General features: G+C 36.4%; 1 protein-coding gene across 8 annotated transcripts in view; it reads right to left on the bottom strand.

The window, feature by feature from the left end:
* DMD (dystrophin) overlaps positions 1-22,912 on the bottom strand; it is a 2,485,149-nt gene that overhangs the window by 530,243 nt on the left and 1,931,994 nt on the right. For all 8 annotated transcript variants that reach the window (XM_082378022.1, XM_082378021.1, XM_082378025.1 and 5 more), the window contains one exon: positions 16,872-17,061. In XM_082378022.1, the coding sequence (XP_082234148.1) occupies positions 16,872-17,061 (190 nt within the window). The remainder of the gene's footprint in view (positions 1-16,871; positions 17,062-22,912) is intronic.

The following is a 22,912-nucleotide window of genomic DNA, read 5'->3' on the forward strand; positions in this document are numbered from 1 at the left end:
CCTTGAATTTAGATAAATTTTCTTTTTCCAATACCATATAAAAGAAAATATCTCACATCACGAGAATTAGTCACTTTCTGTGAGAAGCCCTACAGCAAAGGGACTTCTCAATCAGTTACACAATGTAGGCAAATTACTCTCTCATCGTGTGTGTGTGTGTGTGTGTGTGTGTGTGTGTGTGTGTGTATTATGTCTCTCCCTTAGAATTCCAACTTTTTTTTTCATCTTATCTTCCGAATTCTTGTTTTTCTGGTGGCGTTCCATTTTCGTAAACAGAAAAGTAAAAGAAGAACGTGTTTGAAAACTTGCTCAGAGAATGAATTTCAATTTGGCTCCTCTATTAGAGGACTAATTTGCTTTCTATGTGCAATTCTGGTGTGATCATTGTTGCATATATTATTGGATTTCAATTCCTATGCCTCTCCCACCTAAACTCATGTTGAGGTCCTCACATGGCAGGTAAATTGTCTAAGTTTTGCTGAGTCTAAATTCTGACACAATTTGTCTCAGACTTCTTGGTAAAGCATCAGGAGAACCTTCCACCATATTTCTTTTTCCTTTGTGTTACTAGGACCGAGTAAGCCTCTTTCTCTGTTGCCTTGACAGACTTCACAGAATAGAAAAGCATGTTGTGGTTTGTATTTTTCTCTTGCTTCTTCCCTCTCTCTCTCTTTCCCTCTGTTAAATCAGCTAATTATTTTCTATTTTAATCACATTCATAACACAAAATATTTTATATTCAAAGAAATACAGAGATTCAAGGAACAAAGTTCAAATAAGTAAAACAACAAAAACCTGTTCAGAATAAAATCTTCTTTGCTTGAATTAACCAAGGATGACACTTCCTATTTTTTGAGTGCATATACAAAAGGAAAATAAACACAAAGTTATAGGTGCAAAACTGTTTATTCAAGATAAATGTGATTAGGACCTCACTGATTGGTTGGTAAAATATTGCTGAAGGGGTTATGCCTTTCTAAGGATATTTAGATAATCCACTCAAGCGGATATGTGATAATTAACTGACTATTCTCCTTCACTTTTAATCTTACATTCAGTACCAGACAGAATCTATTTCAGTACTGTAAACACACACACACACACACACACACACACACATACACATACACACACCCAAAGCAAAGCAAAGCAAAATAAAAACTTTTTTCCCTTTGTTAACTTTACTTTTGAGACATTGATTATAACCTAGATCTTGTTTAACAAAATGCCTTTCTATGGAAGAGAGAAAATTCCCTAGATCAAGGCTGAGACATAATTACGAAAAATTCAACCAATAATACAACTGGTTTAAGGTATACAAATCAACCTGAGAAAAGAAACTTACCTTCTGATACTGTAATTTGGTCATGTTAGGCTAAGTTATAACTTAATGTCATGAGCCATTAAATCATAACATTAAATTAATGATCATGGCTCAGATGGAGGCATGGGCAGTTTTACATAATATGCAAAGGGAAAAAGAAAGAAAATGGTAATGTAAATCTTCCTCAGTACCATCTGGCTTATTTTTTAAACCCATGCCTCTTCAAAACAGTGGGAGGAATAAACAATACCATTCCTGATTGGCTAGGCAAATGAAAAATTCTCCAACACAAGCAGAAAGTCTAATATTTTCTTCATTTATTTTTCTCGCATAAGCACTGAGAATCTGCCTTACAGAATCAAAATCTGTCAAATTTCAAGAGCTGAAATGGCCTTAAGCAAACATCTGGCCCAGTGATTTTCAAATTTGAATGGGTACAAGAAACACCTGGGGGCTCTTTAAATATGCAGATTCCCTGGCCCATCCCTAGAGAGTCCGCTTCTGACAGTGCATTTTTAATAAACTCTCCAAGTAAAGATAGTGTAGATTGTATGTGAACTTGCAGAAATATTTCTTTTGTCTAGCTCCATCATCTTCCAGAAGATAAGCCTGGGATTCACAATGCCATTGATTTCCCCAAGATCACCCAAGTCAGTGGTCACGCAAATATCTTGGCTATAAAATAAGATACTCTGGACTCTCTGATACCGTACTACTTCCACAAAGAGTCCCTCAAAAAGTCTGTTAGCTCATATTTTTCTTTTATTGTGACAAAATATTCACAACATAAAATTTACTATTTTAACCATTGTAAAATGTACAGTTCAGTGTCATTAAGTACATTCACATTGTTGTGCAGCCATCACCACTATCTATCTCTAGAAATTTTTCATCTTCTCAAGCCAAAACTCAGGTACCCATTAAACAAGAAGTCCCCTATCCCTTCACCCCCAGCCCCTGGTAACCATTATTTGACTTTCTGTCTCTACGAATTTGACTATTTTAGGTATGTCATATAAGTGGAATTATACATATATAATTTTACATATATATATATATATAGATAGATAGATAGATAGATAGATATCCTTTTGTGTCTGGCTTATTTCTCTTAGCATAATGTCTTCAAGATTCATCCAGATAGCTCATGTTTTGATTTGCTGAATCCTTTTAATTGCTTGCTCAAGATAATGTTCTGGTCCTTTAAGAAATGAGGTTCTTTCATTTGTCCAACTTTAATGATGGCTGCTAAATGAGAGAAAGAATTCAGAAAGGACAGTCCTGGGTGAGTGAAATAGACAGAGCCTGGAGGCAGGCACAGAAATGTGAAATGCATTTTCTGCGTAGTTGAAAGTCACTTGAAAAGAAACAAACGAAAAACATGAGAGAAAGAGAGAGAGAGAGACAGACAGACAGACAGACAGACACACTAAGAAAAGGACAGGAGAGATGGATTAAACTGAGAAAAATTAAGACGTCCTTGAGGCTACCTTGTGCCCAGATTAGTGAATAGAGCTATGCAAATGAGGTTATTAATAGGTATATTCTAAAAATGAATTGGTACACACTGGTATAGATGAGACCTTGGGGCAAATAGAGAAAGAAAAGCAAATAGGTCAGTAAAATGTAAGCATCTATATTGCTATTTGAGAGATACTTTTTGCACTTAAGATTTATTTTCATTGTCTATACTTACTGCCATAAGTATTTTACAGCTTTTAAGTAAGAAAGGAAGTTATTTGATTTATGTTCTGCTGTAGAAAAAAGCGCCTAAATTTAAAAAAACTCAATATAGTGGTATATCCAATTTTTCACTTGGGGGCAAGGCCAGATAATGCTTCTGAGAAAAGGTATTTTGACCAAGACCTGAAGCCCGAGTAGGAGTTAGCCAGGGAGACAAGAAGAGAAAGGGTATTTGGGGCAAAGAGGACCTCTTCTCTTGACCTGGATAAGGCATACTTGCTGTTCAATATTCAGCTCAGTGTCTTGGACAAGAAGCTTTCCGTGTCAGTGTTATAACATAGCCCCCCCCAAACTTTTTCACATTCTTCCATGGAAGGATGGAGTTTATGTCCTGTCCCCTTGAATCTGGGCTCTGTGACTGCTGGCCCAATAGAATACGGCAGAAGCGAACCGATGCTGGTTTCTCCCCCAGGCCTTAAGAAGCTGGCGCCTCAACTTCTTGTCCCTTGGTATGGTTGCTCTTGGGACCCAGTGATTACACTATGAAAAAGCCCAAACTGCGCTATGGAGAGGACTACACGAAGGAGAACTGACTGCCAGCAGCTATTTGCCAGACCTGTGAGTGAGCTCACTCAGAAGGGGATCTTCCAGCAGCCAGTCTACTTGTTCCAGGTGATATCACCAGGAGCCGAGACGAACAGTTCCCAGTGAACCGTGCCTGAATTGTAGATTCATGTGCAAAACAAGTGACTACTATTATTTTAAGGTGTTAAGTTTGGGTTGGTTTGTTATGTAGCCAAAGTCTACCAGGACACCTCCCCTGATCCTCCCCATAAGGTATGCAGGAGGTGCCTCCTCTTCTGGGAGACCAAAGGACTCTGTATTCACCTGAATTATATCCCTTACCTCCTTGACTAGATCTCCCTGTCTTCCTTCTCCCCAAGTCCCACCACTATCAATTCCTCTTTGGGGCCAAGTAAGGCTCTTATCAGCCTTTGGATCCTCAAACCTCTTCACTGTTCTGTGGCAGATCCCACTTCTCAGTGGCTGTCCTTAAAAGTCACATTTAGAAATACACTCAAAAATATGTTTCTATGCGGGCTTCCCTGGTGGCGCAGTGGTTGAGAATCTGCCTGCAGATGCAGGGGACGCGGGTTCGGGCCCTGGTCTGGGAAGATCCCACATGCCGCGGAGCAACTAGGCCCGTAAGCCACAATTACTGAGCCTGCGCGTCTGGAGACTGTGCTCCACAACAAGAGAGGCCGTGATAGTGAGAGACCCGCGCACCGCGATGAAGAGTGGCCCCCGCTCGCTGCAACTAGAGAAAGCCCTAGCACAGAAATGAAGACCCAACAGAGCCATAAATAAATAAATAAATAAATAAATAAAAATTTAAAAAAAATGTTTCTACTATGTGTATACATTGCATAAATTAAAAAAATTCTTTTAGGCTATTGATGGGAAATGAATTTAGAGTTGTCTAATCAATCCAAGGGTGGCATCCCGACAGTGACAATTGTTTTCTACTCCAAAACAGAACATGTTAACACTTATCCATAGCAGGTAAAAATGCTATCTACACTCATTTCATTTTTTAAAACTGCAATGTACAACAGTTTTCCAACCATTTGTGAAACTACTGTAAAAACTAAAAATAGAATTTATGGAATAAATCATTGGGAAGAATGCCTGGTCAAGCAGTTCATAAATATCCAGGTCTCATTCTATTTGGGGCCACAGCCTTGAATTGAATCCAATATTGAATTGTTGAATTGAGAGCAAAGGATTGAGGTGAAATGTGGTTGGCTCCTGAGAGCAAATGAAATGCTGCTTTCTGTAGAGAGTAACTTTTTCTATAACTCCCAAGGAATAATATATTGTAAAAGGTGTTGGAGATGAATAGAAATTAGAAAGATTGAAATCTTCAGAGAATTTAAGATTACATTCATACTACTAATAATATTGAATGGTCAACTTGCTAATAGACCTCTCAAGGATAACAATGGATGCAAGAAAAAACAAAAGTAACTTGTTGCTTTCTCACTACTAGGTTACAGACATTCTTCCATCCAGACTAATATGATCTCCAGTAGGGAATGATTTATTTCTCCCACATTCATGAAACTCTCTTTTATAACCAGGTGTAATGGCTTCTTTTACCTCTACGGGGAATGGCTGATTTATGCATAGACCTTTGTTCAATAACCTTTCTTTAAAGACTGATGTCGTTAAAAATGAAAAAAAAGTGAACTTTTTGACATTTTATTTTAATATAATTTAGGAAACCATTTAAACTGCAAATGGATCTCATGTGGAAAGAAAAATCATATGCTGATAACCTAAATTATTTTGAATACTATTAATCTTCGATTAATACCTGAAAGGTTTTCTTATCAGAATTATGAATGGTACAAGAGAGACACTTATGAAGTTCATTTTAAAAATAATCTGTAAATACAAGACTGGAGATTCTTTTATTTGATCTCTCCAATCCACAATTTCAGAATTTTCCAACAGAAAGCGGGGCATTGCCTCTCATCATATAAAGGAATATCTTATTTATTTATTTATTTTGTTGCCTAGAAAGTCTGCCTCAAAGATCCCTAACCCTCAAAAAAACCTCTGAGGTTGGAGGAACGGAGGAGGAGAAAATGATGTGAAATTCTTTGACTTTTTCTGTCGTCAAACTCTTCCTGACCTTTTCTATTCTTGTTTGGAGAAGAAGGCCTGAAATTATATAGATCTTGTCCAGGTTCTGATGGAGATCAAAGGAAGTGAGTGAATAGTCTCATACTTCTGGTTATCTTTACTGCTACTGCCTCACAGGATAAATGTAAAACAATTTTATTAATTTTATTAACATATCTATAAGCCATTGATGTGACTTCCAATGTTGGTCAGACCGTTTGAGAAAAATAAACTACTGTTACTGAAGTGTGTTTCAGGGAATCTCAATGTCTGGTGTCTGGTTGAAAGAGAAGGGTGGCAAGTCAACTGATTTCCCCCAAGGAGGTCATTATGAAAGGCAAAATACCTCTTTTTCATTTTCAGTGTAGTATGTTTATTCTCAAGAATGGGAGTATTAAGGTTTGTTTGTATCTGAAGACTTTGAAGAGCTTTTCCAACATGAGTCAATATTGACATTTAAGAACTAAAATCTACTGAAGATTATTAATCTTTTCTTGGTTAGAAAAGACAAAGCTTTAAAAAAAAATCAGTTTCAACACTCATGGTAGCCAATATTTCTGGCACGGTTTTATTAATTCATCCATTCCTTATTAAATAGTTTCTCACTCAACCCATATGAGGATTGTGCCCTTAAGCAGTCTATAGTGAAAGAAACAATACAAAAATTTACTTATAAAATTTATATGTTATACACCTGATGACAGTAATGACAATACTAGCTATGTTTACTGGTTGCTTACTACGTATCAAATACCGTTTTATGCACTTCACATATATCAATTCACATCACACTCACAACAGCCTGATGAGGTAGATGTTATCATTTCCCCTGATTTATAGCTGCCTAAACTGAGGGCAATTGAGAAATGTGTCCATGGTCAGTAAGTATCAGAATCATGAGTTAAACCCAGGCAGTCAGGCTTCAAAGCCCACGCTGTTAAATGCTATCCTCTCCAGCCCCTCTAAAACAATACAGAAAGCATTAAGTGTTATTTAAAGGGCAAAGAAATGCCTCTGGGAATTGAGAGGGAGACGAGATGTCTTCTAGCTTGAGGGCTCAGGGAAAAAGGGAGGATTTGAATATGGCTTTCCTTGAAAATTAGGTTGCATCTGCGTAAACTGAGATGAGGAAAAGCATTCCCAAGAAAAGAAACAGGTCATCAAAGACACAAAAGTAAACTGGCTAGCTGTGCGTTTTAGTAGGAGTTAAGGGTGCATGGAGAGGAAAAATAAGAAATAAGATTGGAAATTGAGTTTGAGGGCCAATCCTGGAGGGCCAGGTGAAGGAGTCTGCAGAATATTCTGAAGGCTTTGAGAAGTCATAAAAGGTGTGTGAACAGAGGAGTCGTATATTTTTTCATTCACTTGATGAATATTTATGGGCACCTATCGTGTGCTGGGCACTGTCTTGAGCCACGGGCATATACAAGAGAATAAAGTAGATGAAATCCCTGCTCCCATGGTATTTATAACATAGTTACAATCTTAGCTATGCTTTAGGAAGCTTAATTGAGATGGCAATCTGCGGGTTGGATTGGAGCAATGCAGTGGGCAGGAAGGAGTAGAGGAAGGTAGAGGTAAATAACAGCACGGATTAGAGTGGTGGTAAGTGGAGTGGAGAGAAAGGAATGGGTGCAAAAGATTAGGGACGTAAAATCGATAGACCTTAAAAATGAACTAGAAAGTAAGGCAAGTGAGAAGGTGATGTAGAAATGACTATTTGGTTTGAAATTTCTCTGACGGAAAAGATGGTGGTGTGATGAATGGCAGGACAGGAGATAGACTTGGTATTAAAGATATGGCCTATTTGGGTCGTATTGAGTTTATGATGTTCGTGAGACTTTGAGTAAGAAATGTCCCATTTATGGTAGGAAGTGTGGGATTGATATTGGAAAGAGATAAAAATCTTCAAATCACTGGATTAAAGGAGATGAACAAAAGGCTGTTTCTAGTCTAATGCCTAGCACATAACCGACACTTAGTAACTGCTGGTTGACTACTGAATAAAGAGAATGAGATTAATGAAGACAGAAAAGAGAGCCCAGAATAGGTCATCAGGTAAAGAAAGAAGAATGAGTAGTAACAGAGGTAGGAGAAAACTAGTAGAATATAGCAAGTCAAGAGATGAGAAATTTTCCAGAAGACTGCGGTGGACTACAATAACAAATTATGCATAGATTTCTAGGGCAACAGGACTTGATAAGAGCATCTGCATTTGGAAGTTATGGTGGTTTCATACAGAAGTGTTTCAGTTAAGAGGCAAATGTGGAAACAAGACTGAAAAATGTAAAGGAAAGAAGGATGTTTAGGAAGTAGGAATATTTTCAGTAATCAACAAATTCCTATGAAGTGAATGATGTGAAACTTGCTTTTGGTTATCTTGGGTCTTTGCCTGGAATGCTGAATCAGTTTAGAGTAATGGGTAGGATAGCAGGATTAGTTGAAGGTCAGAAGGTCAAACTTAGGTTCAAATACTGACTCCTCTCTGTATAGTTGTGTGACCTTAAGAGAAGTTACCTAAACATTCAAAGCTTCAGATTTTTCATCTGTAAAAGGGGTAAGATCATGCCAAAAAAAAAAAAAAGGCGGGGGATTGTTAAATCATGCAAGCCAAGCTCTTAGCACACTGCCCAGCACATAGTAATATTTTTTTTAATGTGAGATAGTATTATTATCTAGCCTAATAATTGGATAAATAAATAACTGAATTAAATGGTGATATTAATCCCAGAAAACTAAATATTTCTTTAATAGGCTTTTATTCTGAATTATTTCCCTCCTAATCTGGTATGATAAAACTCAACTTGATTTTCAAAGAAGTATTGATAGTAATAGCTAAATTATTGAAACTCTCTAATTGTACCCTCTTCTACTGAATATGGAAATAATAGTACCAACACCAGAGGTTTTCAGTGAGAATCAAATTAGAGAATTAAAGTAAAAATGCTTTGTCAATTATAAACAAGGAACAATTTAGTTATCATTATTCTCATTAATTAATATAACTTTAACCTATTGATTTTGAAGAGTATGATATTAAGTTTATATCTTTAGTTTGACTTTTGTCTAATGGTAATTCATAACATTAATAAGGATCTTTCACTTGAAGAAAGCTTTTTCAAAGTGCTTTAAATATTTATTACCTTATAAGAGCCTCACAAAAGTTCTGTGGGGAATAAAAGACAATCGTTATTAGGGGCTATCAAAATTGACTTTTCAGTATGCATAGTGTCTTCTTACCTATGTGAGCCTTTCTTTTAGTTTGTATATATAAAATTATAGAATCCAATGACTGAATTACAAAGTTATTCAACTTAGTGCTTCCCTTGTATCATTCCAGATAATAACTAACTTTAGTGGCAATATCCAAAAGAGTAGGTCCTAAAGTTTCGATACACTGAATTAACATGTTTATATATGAAAGAGACCATGGTAAGATGGCTTAGAGTGTTATAACCCTTATAATCAAGTGATTAAACTCATTGTATTATATTGAAATTATTGTTTTCCACCACTGGATAAAAATAAATGGATTCTTATTTTCTATATTTAGTCTTCCCTGCTATAGGAGATAAAACACCAGTCTTGAATATTTTTCCTCATTGACTTTATTTCTACACTTTTAATTATTTTCACTGTTTCTTTTTTGGATTTTCTCTGTGATCTACAGGGATTCCAGGGTCCAAACTTGGAGCATAATAAACTACTGAATATAGTAAGATGACAAGCATGTGGCTCTTGAATCTATTCCTGAGTACTACAACCCATAGCATTGTGACTGTGTATGAACTTTTTACTGTAGAATAAAAGGTAAATAAAAATTTTCCATGTTTATATAAGAGAAGAAATTAATTCCCCTTATTGGAAAGAGTTTTTCAAGATCTTGGATAGATTACCTAAATACTTTTACTTTCTCCACAGTATGAATTTTACACCAAAGCTTTGCTAGTTCTGTGCCTTTTTTCATGGTTAAAACATTTAAGAGAGTCTCTAAAGCTATGTCCTTTGGAATAGCAGAAGATGGCATCATTAAGACTAATCCTATGCTACAGTAAGTAATATTTTAGTGACTTTTAGATATATTTCTGAATGGAGAAATTCAAGTAACAATGACATTGATTTCTGTGTAATATTATGTATTTCTACAGAGTCCATGTCGATGTCCTTCAGTTTTACATCTTTGACCTAGATCTTTCTCCAAATGTTAGATCCACATTCACAACTGCTTCAAGGGAGGTGATATTTTCACCTCTATTATTCATAGACACCTCAAAACCAGCCACATTCTTTTTTTTTTTTTTTTTTTGGTTATCCATTTATTTTTTTACTTCATTGATTTTTTTTAACATCTTTTTTTTTAACATCTTTATTGCAGTATAATTGCTTTACATTGTTGTGTTAGTTTCTGCTGTATAACAATCAGCTATACTAATTTTTAATTTTTATTTTATGTTGGAATGTAGTTAATTAACAATGTTGTGATAGTTTCAGGTGTACAGCAAAGTGATTTGGTTATACATGTTCATGTGTCTATTATTCTTTTTCAAATTCTTTTCCCATTTAGGTTGTTATATAATATTGATCAGAGTTCCCTGTGCTACATAGTAGGTCCTTGTTGGTTATCCATTTTAAATATAGCAGTGTATACATGTCAATTCCAAACTCCCTAACTATCCCTTCCCTCCACTCTTCCCCCCTGGTAACCATAAGTTCATTCTCTAAGTTGGTGAGTCTGTTTCTGTTTTGTAAATAAGTTCATCTGTATCATTTCATTTTAGATTCTGCATATAAGTGATATTATATGATATTTCTCTTTCTCTGACTTACTTCACTCAGTATGACAGTCTCTAAGTCCATCCATGTTGCTGCAAATGGCATTCTTTCCTTCTTTTTAATGGCTGAGTAATATTCCATTGTATAATTGAAGAATAAAAACCATATGATCATCTCAGTAGATGCAGAAAAAGCTTCTGACAAAACTCAGCACCATTTATGATAAAAACTCTCCAGAAAGTGGGCATGGAGGGAACATACCTCAACATAATAAAGGCCATACACGATGAACCTACAGTTAACATCATACTCAATGGTGAAAAGCTGAAAGCATTTCCTTTAACATCAGGAACAAGACAAGGATGTCCACTCTTGCCACTTTTATTCAACATAGTTTTGGAAGTCCTAGCCATGGCAATCAGAGAAGAAAAAGAAATAACGGGAATCCAAATTGAAAAAGAAGTTAAACTGTCACTGTTTGCAGATGACACGATACTATACATAGAAAATCCTAAAGCTACTACCAGAAAACTACTAGAGCTCATCAATGAATCTGGTAAAGCTGCAGGTTACAAAATTAATACACAGAAACCTGTTGCATTTTCTATACACTAACAACGAAAGATCAGAAAGAGAAATTAAGGAAACAATCCCATTTACCACTGCATCAAAAAGAATAAAATACCTAGGAATAAACCTATCTAAGGAGACAGAAGACCTGTACTCTGAAAACTCTAAGATGCTGATGAAAGAAATCGAAGATGACACAAACAGACGGAAAGACACACCATGTTCTTGGATTGGAAAAATCAATATTGTCAAAATGACTATACTACCCAAGGCAATCTACAGATTGAACGCAATCCCAATTAAATTACCAATGGCATTTTTCACAGAACTAAAACAAAAAAATCTTAAAATTTGTATGGAGACACAAAAGACCCTGGATAGCCAAAGCAATCTTGAGAAAGAAAAACCAGCCGCATTCTTGACTTCTCTTCCCATAACTATTTTTCCTCTTTAATTCTGCAACTCTGTAAGGCACCCAGTCATGCCAAATGATAAGCAGTCAGTGACTCCTCACTGTACCTCACATTCCCCCCTCACCTCTTCCTCCCATAATCTACATCACAATATTACTTTTTCCCTCCAAATAGCTCACACATCTGTTTCCTTTGTTCAACCTCAACACCTTAATGATCATTTCTTGCTTGGAATATTACAGAAATAACTTTCTAACTTTTGTTCCTGGACAGGTCTCATATCCTTCCAATTCATTCTCCTCACAGCTACCAGAGTGATCTTTCAAAAACATAAGTTAGGTTATTCCATTTCCTTGCTTAAAAACATGCTGTGACTTCCCATAGACTACAGATAAAGTCCAAACTCTTAAAGATAGGCAGACAGAGGGAGGGAAAGACAGCTAACACATACTGAACACTTTGAGTGCAACACTCTGCCCCTCTGGTGGGCATTCTACATGTATTCTATCATTTATTCCTCACAAAATCCTGTAAAGTATTATTTTCATTGTACAGAAGAATATAACTGAGACTTAGAGGTTAGGCAACAAGTGGTAAAATAAGTGGTCTTTCTGCTTACAAGGCTCATACTCTATCTACTATACCATGCTACCTTTCTACATAATTTAGCCCCAGCTGATCTTTCCAAATTCATTTCTTATAATAATCATACCCCACCCATAGAGGAGTACCTTTCGATTCCCAAACTACCCAACTGTCCAGGACTTTCAACATGCTGTTTCCTTCCCTTTTTAACTCTGTGTATCTAGCCAACTCCTAACACATTCTTATAACTTTCTCTGAACAGAGGTTCTCAACCTTGGCTGGACATGAGAAGCATGGACAGGACATGCTGTGATCAATCCAGTTTGAATCTCTGGGGGTAGAACCCAGAGATCAGCATTTAAAAAATCTCCTCCAATGTATAAGCAAGACTGAAAAACAGCGTTCTATGTGAGTTTCCTGGCCTCTCTGGCAAGCTTACCTTAATCACCTTCTGTTTTTACTAGATCCTGTCTAGCCCTCTACTGTAACACCCATCACACTACTATACAAATTTGTCTTAGCATAACTATCTTCACCTCTGGAATATAAGCATCCCAAGGGCAGAAATCATACTCTAAGGCAGAGGCTTTTGAACGTATGCTACACACTGATCCAGTATGTACACACACACACACACACACACACACACACATGCAAATAGTTGAAACTAAAGCTTCAGAAAATAATACCGACTCTTATTTAAGAGTGATGGACTCTTGTTATTTTCTATTCTATTAATTTTATTCCTTTCTGTTTAAAAAAATGTGGATTGATCCTCATTAAATTGATTACATAACCTAGTACTTTGAACTACGTTTGAAAAACATCTCTCTAATCATGTTCGTAATGCTAGTCCTAACACCACACTAGGCATCCAACAGGTATTTAATAAAGATTTGATGAATCAATCAAAGTTCTTAGGGAACATATATATATATATATATATATATATATATATATGTTTTGTATATCAAAAATGGCAGGTAGACATCACTAGGCAAAAGAAAAACATCAAGGTAAACTTTCATAATCTTTAGACACCAAAGGAGAAAGATTAAAAAATACATACAAGACTCAATTCAAATTATAGCAACAAAAAGGAATACACAGAGGGTTTTCTTTTCTTAGAATCAGGGCTCTTCAGATTACCTCTCTCTTTTCAGATGCACCAAGAAATTTGACAATCCAATTTATTCAGGATACTAATTTTGCTACTGAGGTTGCATTCTTCCTTCTTCCTTTGGAATGAATCAGTGGGCCAAGATATATTGTGAGCAACACTGAAGAAGCTAAATTCCCCAATTTCAATAACATATTAGAAATTTAAGGTAGCTTAATCAGTTTCCAGGTGTACTCTGATGTACAATTCAAAATTTATCAACCTTGTCTCTCTGGAAGTGTTTTGTTTAATAGAAGAGCATTTCTATAATGGGTGGGGGACGGTGGGAGGAGACATAGGTAAAACAAATGAAATGAGAGGAGGGAGTGAGTTGAGAGATATGGCCTGTGACGTGACCCAGATCACAGATGAGGGAATCTCAAATAGTAATTGCTCCATAGTCTCTCTTGCTGAGAAAAAGACCCTAATTATGCCACCTTTATGACCATCTCTCCCCAGCACATACCCAACCCCACACACCTTCTTTACAAGTTGTTATTACAATTATCTCTTGGGGGTGCTTAGCGAACCAGTTAAGATTGGTGAAATTCTTGTGAAACATTAGTAAACATGCAGAGTCTGCATGTTTAACTAACTATTTTCAGTTAGTTACCCACGGTTTTATGTTAGAACTTAGAACTGCGACCATCTTTATCAGTTCTCTGAGGCCTAAAGCAGGAAATGTTTTGGACACAGGAAGAATCTGATTCAATTATGAATATAGTTCTTCATTTTAAGAATAAATTTTCAAACTGTCACCTCTTAGGGCTCTATTACGGTACTCTATAAAAATATATTGGCTTTAAGATTCCAGTTATACTGTCAGAAATAACAATACTTATAAGAAAAAAATCTCCTCATCCTAAAGCACAAGGACAAATATAATGATCTGGCTTTTAGTAAGGAAAACAAATAACATTTTTTTTCTAATATAAGGAAGAAACTTTAGTGGCTTTCAGAGTGGAATTAATCAGGTTAATTCCATTCAGGAAGCATATACTTCATAATACATGTATGCTTATCAAACCCAGGAATTGTAATTATTGCTGGGAGAAGTAAACATCCTATGAAGTGGATGATAAGCAGTGATATTCAGGAGTCTCCATATATAGAAAAACCGACTGACAGTCACAGAGAAAAACCCATTTTCTGACCCCCTGTCTCCATTCAGCAGCATTTGTATAAAGTAAAACATCACTGCTTTTGGGTGGACAGATATACTGAAATCTGTTGGGAGAGCCGCTGCTCTGGCTAGGCATTTGGAGTTTCCTTTTTTAATATGTAAGAACTATTCTTGCTATACAGCATGAATCAAACAATGAATATAATGCTACCAGCTTCTGCAAACGAAGTGAAAGGCATACAGTTACACTTTATTCCCTCACACATATTACAGAACATTCCTTTTGTTCAAAATTTTAAAAAAGTCATCTTTGGAGGGAAAAAAAGCAAACACTTCGATTTAGCTGAAATACTGAAACTGCATGTAATCTCTGAAGGTATGTGGTTTTATTTACTTTCAAGCTTAGCATTTCTATTTGTTGCTTTTAAACCCCAGTATCTTGATTCAGTTCTATCAGTTGAAATGTGCCATTAACAATAATCAATAGTTTCAGTAGTTTAGAGTTTTTACCATGACATCTTCTAATCTTTCATCAAAAGACCATCATTCAGCCATCTAACTGAAAATCAGAGCTGGCTATAAATGTCATTCCTATCCATAAAATGTAGTTTCAACCTCAGGCAACTGGAATTTATAGAAGACACAATATTAACTGAGAGGGAATGAGAAATTGTCTCTTTTAAAATAACATTGGAATCTTAGTTAGTCCTACTACAGTTAAGGGGAAAATGATATGTCTAAGGTTTTCAGAAACTCTAAGGGAGTTTTATATGGCTTTTAAGAGTAAATACATTTTTATGAGTAATATAGAATAAGCTAAGAAAGCTTCCTCGGCATAATTTCCAACTATTTTTGAAAGAGATCAGAAATCTAAACACAAAATGTACTTTATTCTCCATTCTTCCATAGTAAACATAGTTAGGAAACACTGCAGTTTTTTTCTTTAATGATTCAGAATCTTGCAGTTTCTCATGATGAGAAGTTTATATATGAATTTTCATTGTATAAGTACTATAGATATAAATATAAAAAGTATAGGAGATAGATGGATGTATCCTTGTTTTGCCCTCAACAAGACATCCATCAATTTAAGAAATATTTTATTAAGTCCCTATTATAAAATTGAGTCACTGGATTTATTTTTAAAAGGAATCTGCTTAAAAAATCCACTTAAAGTTTTACTCTTTATTTACCATAGCTGAGGGGAGTATGAGAATCCACATATTTAAAATTCTAGGGTGGCTCTATGGGCATGGACAAGGAGAAATAAAATTTTACTTATGAAATATCATAAATCAAATATGTTACAGCAGCACATTTTCTAACTGTTTATCTAAGAGTGACCAAAAAATGCACTTTACACTGCATTTACATTCACAAGCCGTGGGAGATATCCGGGAAGATAAAGTCAGGTATTGTTCTAAACAAACTACCTCCAAATGATCAAACTAACTCAACACACATTGTGGGGGAGCAAGTGGGGTCCGAGGATAATGATAAAGCAAGAATGAGGAATCCAAGAAGCTCTAAATTGCCACTGTCATCTACTCTACATACAAGAGCATCCAAGTAGATCAAATGTCCTATCGAAACAGAAGAAAAGAAGGAGAACAACAAGGAGGGGAGGAGATGAAACTTTGCTTAATATGATTTGATTTTGGAATTATTTTTCAACCTAGGATATACTATCCCTTTTTTCATCACAATTTTAAAACATTAAAAAACTGAAGTTAGTCCTAAGAATGGATCATATTATTCTAACACTCCAAATTTTCTTCGCGGTACTAGTAAAGTTCTTATATCGAGTCAGAAAACTCAACTATACATAACAAAACTCCATTGTAGGTCAGGAAAATTATGTCAGGTCCGGAAAGTAGGCATCAGGAGCCTTCCTGAACTACAGAATAAGATTCTCACCAAGACCTCATGTAAACAAAACTACCTGAAACTTCTGTTTTCACTGTTTATGCCTATGAAATTTTATAGCAATAATTCTTTTTTCTAGGAAAAAACAATTGTCGAAAATTGTGTGATCATTAACTATGACAAATTTAGCCATCTCATTTTTATTTTCACAGATCATGTTAGGAAGAAAGCTACAAAATGCCAGATTAACATTTCAAAACTTACTAGAAAGTAATGAAGGGAAACTGATTCAGTTAGCAATGCTAAATAAAACAGACAATTCATACAGATGCTTTCCATGTAAAATATTAAATAAACACTCAAAAATGGCAACTTTTTCTAATTTAATAAGCCAATCCCTAATTTATTTCTCTGAGCAAAGTTTCTTCTTATCAAAGCTCTAGCTTTATGGGCAAGTTTTTCCTGGTCAAAAACACACACTATTTAGAAGACTGGGGTATTAAATGAAATAATAAATGATTTTTCCTTTTTCCTCTGTCTCTCTTCTTCTAGCCCAAACGCTTAAATACATAAGGCCATGTAAAACAACTATTTTATTTCATCCACAGCGTATCAATTACAAGGACAAATGCTGAGAATTCTTCAACTGGATTCACAAGAGGGATAAAGTAGAAATGCTTGACTTACTTGCCATTGTTTCATCAGCTCTCTTACTCCCTTGGAGTCTTCTAGGAGCCTTTCCTTATGGGTGGCATCCTGCAGGACGTTGGCAGTTGTTTCGGCTTCCGTAAGCCAGGCAAGAAACTTCTCCAGGTCCAGGGGGAACTGTTGCAGTAATCGATGAGTTTCTTCCAAAGCAGTCTCTCGCTCACTCACTCTGCAAAAGAACAAATGTCCAGATGCAATTCTCCTCAAACATCAGAAAGGTGCACCCAGTGAATCCCACGAAAAGAGCAAAGTCCAAGGGATTAAATTGTAATATACGAACAAAGGGGTGAGTTGTTGCTAAAACTCCTCTTCAAAGCATCAACCACTATAAGAGCGTGTGTGTGTGTGTGTGTGTGTGTGTGTGTGTGTGTGTGTGTGTATTTGGACTTTTAGACTTTTGAAGGTTCGTATATGAATTTTCCAAAAAAAATTTTTTTTAAGCTTTTTAGTTTCTGCTGGTCAATTTTGAAAGCTTATTTTAATATGCTGCAAAAGTTTAAGCTAATCTTTAGAGGTAAAACCCTAAAATCTATACCATGCTTATCTTTGATGTCACCTGAGGCAGGAAATCATGATTAGATAGGCCAGGAGAAATGCAAACCTAGAACAGAAAGTTGAACACTGGAGGAAGAAAGAGAAGGGGACTGGAGAACAAAAGAGAACAAAAAGACTAAGAAGTAGGAAAACCATGTATTTCATAGAAACTATTGTACAAAATGTAATTTTGCATAACACTATCATGTTCTAATTGTGTTAGCTTTAATTTTCATTACCTGATGGTCATACAACTGAGAATATTTTTCCAAAAGAAAAATTTTATGTGTAATGGAAAAAGTGGAGCCTAAAATCCAGACAGATCTGGGTTCAAATCCCAATATCCTCTACCAAGTGTGTGATATGGCAAGTTACTTAACCTCTCTGATTTCTCATCTGCAATACATATTGCTGTGATGAGAGTGAAAATACAACAATGTGTGTAAAGCTGAGTGCCTCACACATTATGTAGTCACATATTATAGTTGCTCAAAAATGTTAGTTCCCTCTGCCCACATCCCATTCTCATGTCTCTAATCTTTTAGACGGAATGAACCAAATTCCCTAATGACACAAAAGTCTAAAAAAAAGTTATTCATATTTTCTGACAATATATATAATGCATGTATTGTGGATACACACACATATGCCCTCAGCAAACATCTACGTAATAATAGCTTGGGAAGGAAAATTGCCTGAGGCAGTAACAGTCCCATCTGAAAAAGATTCAGGTAAATTTTGTCTGCAGTGAGGAAATTAGTACTCTATTTACATGCCATATTTGCCTTCTATTATTACACAAACACTCTCTGGGATTAAACATAAGCTAAAAATGGATTTAAAAAAAAAAACTGAACACTTGAATATGATACACACTGCTTGTTAAGATGTGATTGTCAATAATTATGCAAAACTGCAATTTATTTCAGCAGCAACTTTATCATGGGATGTGCAAACCAGGCAATAAACAAGTCCTGCCAAGCCAGCGGCGGCAAAGCCCCCGGAAGAGCTGTTTATTCATCACGGGTGAGGTGTTTGCTGAGCACACAGTCCTCCACAGTGTAGTTTCGATGCTCATCCTGGATAAAAGTCTTCTGTCTGCATTAACTGGCAGAGGGTAGAATAGGTTTATGAGGATGCAGCTATTAGAAAAAAGGAAGCATTGCACTAAGCTATTTATCAACTCCTAAATAAACTTGAATACTGCACAGCTGAAAGGTAGCTTGGTGTTCTGGTTGGGCAAACCAGTTAAACCTCGTGGAGTTCAAGGGCTGACCTGAACTGCTGGCTCCCTGCTTATTTAGTTTCCAGGCAAATTATCAACACAGGGAGAAATATCAAAATATCGTTATTTGCTTATTTATTTATCTTTTTATTTAAGATGATTTAAAAATTCAGAACCATTGCAACAACACTGAGAATCTTACTGTTATAATCTGTCATGAAACGTACAAATGTACAGGTTGAAGCATGTGTAATTGCTAACGTTTGACCATTTCTGACCTACAAAAGGGGCAATTTCATCCGGTTCAGCCTAATATTTTAGGTTGGCTCGTGCACTGGAAATCACTAAGATTTACTCCACCACCAGCTCCAAATCTGGCATAGAAATAAGCTGTCACATTGCAGAAGACAAATGCAGGGTTAGACACTGATGTATATTCTAACATACTCCAAATTCACACAAAATAAAAGAGCAGTGTGAAACTCCCTCATGGCAGAGGGAAGCTTGGAGAATTCGATACTGTGCATTTTATTATCAGCTTCATCATCATATGAGCTGCACCTGATGCATCTTAGCTCCTCTATCCTTAAAGAGAAACACCACTTACCCTCTGCTTCCAGAGAAAGTAACTAGTAAATAACTTTCTAAACTGTGATGCACATAAATCAGATGAAAGGGTTCTACCGAGACAATGAGATTTCCAGCCAAATCCTACCAGTGAGTTTGCTGCTTTGTAAATTAGGCCCTTAGAGAAGAGCAGTAACTCTTTCAGGACCGTAAGGCACTGTTTTCCTAAACGATACCCTCGTGGTCTGAAATATTGACAACATCAGGCTGAATATTTTCTAATTTGGAAATACATTAAAAAAATTCAATGGCAGCAATAGCAGAAAATCTCTTTGATCAGAGGTGAGATTGTTATTTCCTGCTTGTGTGGGAGACTTAAGGCTGCATCCTTTCTCCTGCGATCAATCTATGTACACTGAATTCTTAAACTTTGTGCCAAGTCTAGACTAGAAATGAGTCAAGGGTACTTGTATGCCATATTTGTGCATTCCAAATAGCTCTGACTATATGCCATACTTTAAAATTTTCTGTAACCATATGGCTTTAAATGGCTTATGATAAAATAAAAATGTAGAAATAATAAGAATCATAAAGAAACAAAAAAAAATTGGCCTAGAACAAAACTAAAGATCTGGAACATAGATTATTTTTTTTTAATTCCCCTATCCAGATTATCAAATTATAGACCCTGGAGAAAATTTGGCTGAACTTTAAAAGTAAGAATGACCAGATATCATAAAATAGTAATAATGCTTTACAAATATAATCTACTGCATTGGTTAAGTACTTTTTATATAAAAATTTTAATTATCAGCAATTCAGCTTTATAATGCACAAAAATAGCTGAGAATTTGATGGAGTGTGGACTGAGATAGTGACTTCAAAAGGTTTGACTTCTATTCATAAGGGTACCATACACCAACCTCCATATGTAAATACAGGCAGGGTGGTTCTCAAAGTCTGTTCCGCAGCCCAGCAGCATCAACAGCATCTGAGAACTTATTAGAAATGCAAATTCTCAAGCCCTGCCCTAGACCTACTGAATCAGAAATTCTGTGTGTGGAAGCCAGCAAGCTGTGTATTAACAAGCCTTCCAGGTGATTCTGATATATGCTAAAGTTTGAGAATCACCGACGCTAGAGACCAAACTTTGAGAAGTACTGGTTGCATCCAGTGACTGGTTAACGTGTGGGCTATAGAAGCCTGGTCCCCTTGCTCCAACTCAGGACAATTCGGGAAGGGAGCGGAGAGGAGGAGGGTTGATTGATGTTGTGGCTGCAACTGAATTAAAGCCCAGCTTCTCCTTCCGCCCTACCGTGCTTCCTTCCCCTTCCTCTCTCACAGGTATGAATCCTGAGAGCACTCTCCAGAAAAAATTCCTGCACGTTAATCGCTTTCTCAGGATCTGCCTTTTGGAGAACTTGACCTGCTGAATTGTCACACTAAATAAAAATTTGAAAAATATACTTGTTACAAAATGTATGTGGAGAAATATATAACTATGCTTGCACAGATTGTCGTCTCAAAAGGAGACAGGACGGAGGATTCTCACACTCAGCAACTGAGCCTGAAGAGCCACTGCACCTTTGGTTGCCCTTTAAGGAGATCTATAGACGAGGCAGAGCTGCACTATCACCAGTTAGAAGCAAGAATCTACTGAAGGGGCAAAGTGCTGGAGCTATAAAGCTTAGTGCAATCCTGCACCTGCCCAAGAAGGTGCTCATCCAGAGACAAGTCTGCATAAAGGGGAAAAATCACAGAAGGCATGTCTTCAGTATCTCCATTTTCTTTTGAAGAACTGATTATCAATGAGGCAATCAGATAAGTAATAATCTGATCCTTCACACACACACACACACCATGGTATCTCTGAATAAATCGCTAAGACTCCAGATTTTCTATTAAGTTGAATATCACTAAGTTCTTATGGGTCAACCTAATACACAAAAAGCAAAAGAGAAAAGGGAAACCTACTACTTTCCAAGGTAAGGCTGAAGAGCTTAATTAATGTATAGACAATATTCCATGATTAGATACATGGATGGATGATATTTAATCAGTGCACTATATTATAGGATTTTTAATATATACATATATAATAAATATATATATAAGCAAACAGAAACAAACACATTGATTATTTTTAGGGAAAAAAAGGCTCAGTCTGATATAGAAGGCTATTTTGCCCAGGTGTTTCTGAAAGCGTGACAAACTTGGGAAATTCACAGCACTTAGTCTTCTACTAAATAATACTTCCATCTGTGCCCTGGTATTGTCATGGAGTAACCAAATAAAACACTCTCAATCTTTCCTTCTTGGTTTATTTGCATTTTAACCACTATCATTTCCTATGATATTTTTAGGGGGAGGATTACAGGATGACTTTCTTTTTTTCCCCTTTTTTTGTTGTTAGACATAGATCACAGAAAGTGAGTACCTTAGCAGCAAGCACTTGGACTTTGGACCAAAAGATTTCTGGCAACGTCAAACACTACTCATAGAACCACGGTTAACCTGACATTCGAATTCTCTGTAACCATAACAGTCTCTACTAGTTTGCTAGTAAATAAATTAATTTTGATTTTTTTTTAAATAACTCTATATTGTATTTGCAAGGGGAAGCTAGGATTTTATTACCTATGGCTATACAGCAGTTTGTAGAAAGGATTCCTTTTAATCTCCAGCAATTCTATTAGTAATTTGCACTAATGAAAAACATGAATCCAAGCCAAATCCTTCAATAATGCTTGGACTAGTATCCCATTAGTTCCCTTTCTAGCAACAATTCTAAGACTGTGGCTTTGTCTTTGGGCAACATCTACTTAGATATATGACCCAAAAGGGTTGTGGCAATGAGAGGATGTTTCTCTTTTCTCCTCTGTTATCGAACTCTAAAGTGAGAAATATACTCTGTCCTTTTTTTTTTTTTAATTTTATTTTATTTTATTTATTTATGGCTGTGTTGGGTCTTCATCTCTGTGCGAGGGCTTTCTCTAGTTGTGGCAAGTGGGGGCCACTCTTCATCGCGGTGCGCGGGCCTCTCACTATCGCGGCCTCTCTTGTTGCGGAGCACAGGCTCCAGACGCGCAGGCTCAGTAATTGTGGCTCACGGGCCCAGTTGCTCCGCGGCATGTGGGGTCTTCCCAGACCAGGGCTCGAACCCGTGTGCCCTGCATTGGCAGGCGGACTCTCAACCACTGCGCCACCAGGGAAGCCCCTACTCTGTCCTTTTAATGGAACGATTGACAAAAGGTGTGAGATGAAGGCTGTAAGGTCCAGCATAGAAAATAAATTGTAAATCTAATATCTATATAGCTCTTTAAAGATTTTAAAGTATGTTCAGATTTGTTCTCTCACCATTTCACAAGGTATCCCCTATTTTTTCTACCTACGGTGTGTTTCTGTTTTTCTTTGTATGCTTCCAGTTGGATGTTTCATTCCTTCCCAGTGGCTTCAACCTCCACACAGATTATCTTGAAATCTGAACCTCATTCTTATTTCCACGTGCCTGCCAACATCTCATTCATTAGGGGAGCCATGCACCCAGTCCACGTGTATTATGTGCCAGGGTTTATGCTTGGTGATGGTGACACAAAAGTCAATGAGGCATGGACATGGACTTTGGCATTTAACATATTCAAGTCTGGTGGAGGCGACAGATAGGTAAACATTTGACTATAGTTACAATATGATT

Source organism: Balaenoptera borealis (assembly GCF_965194805.1).
Source record: "Balaenoptera borealis genome assembly, chromosome: X".
Classification (NCBI taxonomy): domain Eukaryota; kingdom Metazoa; phylum Chordata; class Mammalia; order Artiodactyla; family Balaenopteridae; genus Balaenoptera; species Balaenoptera borealis.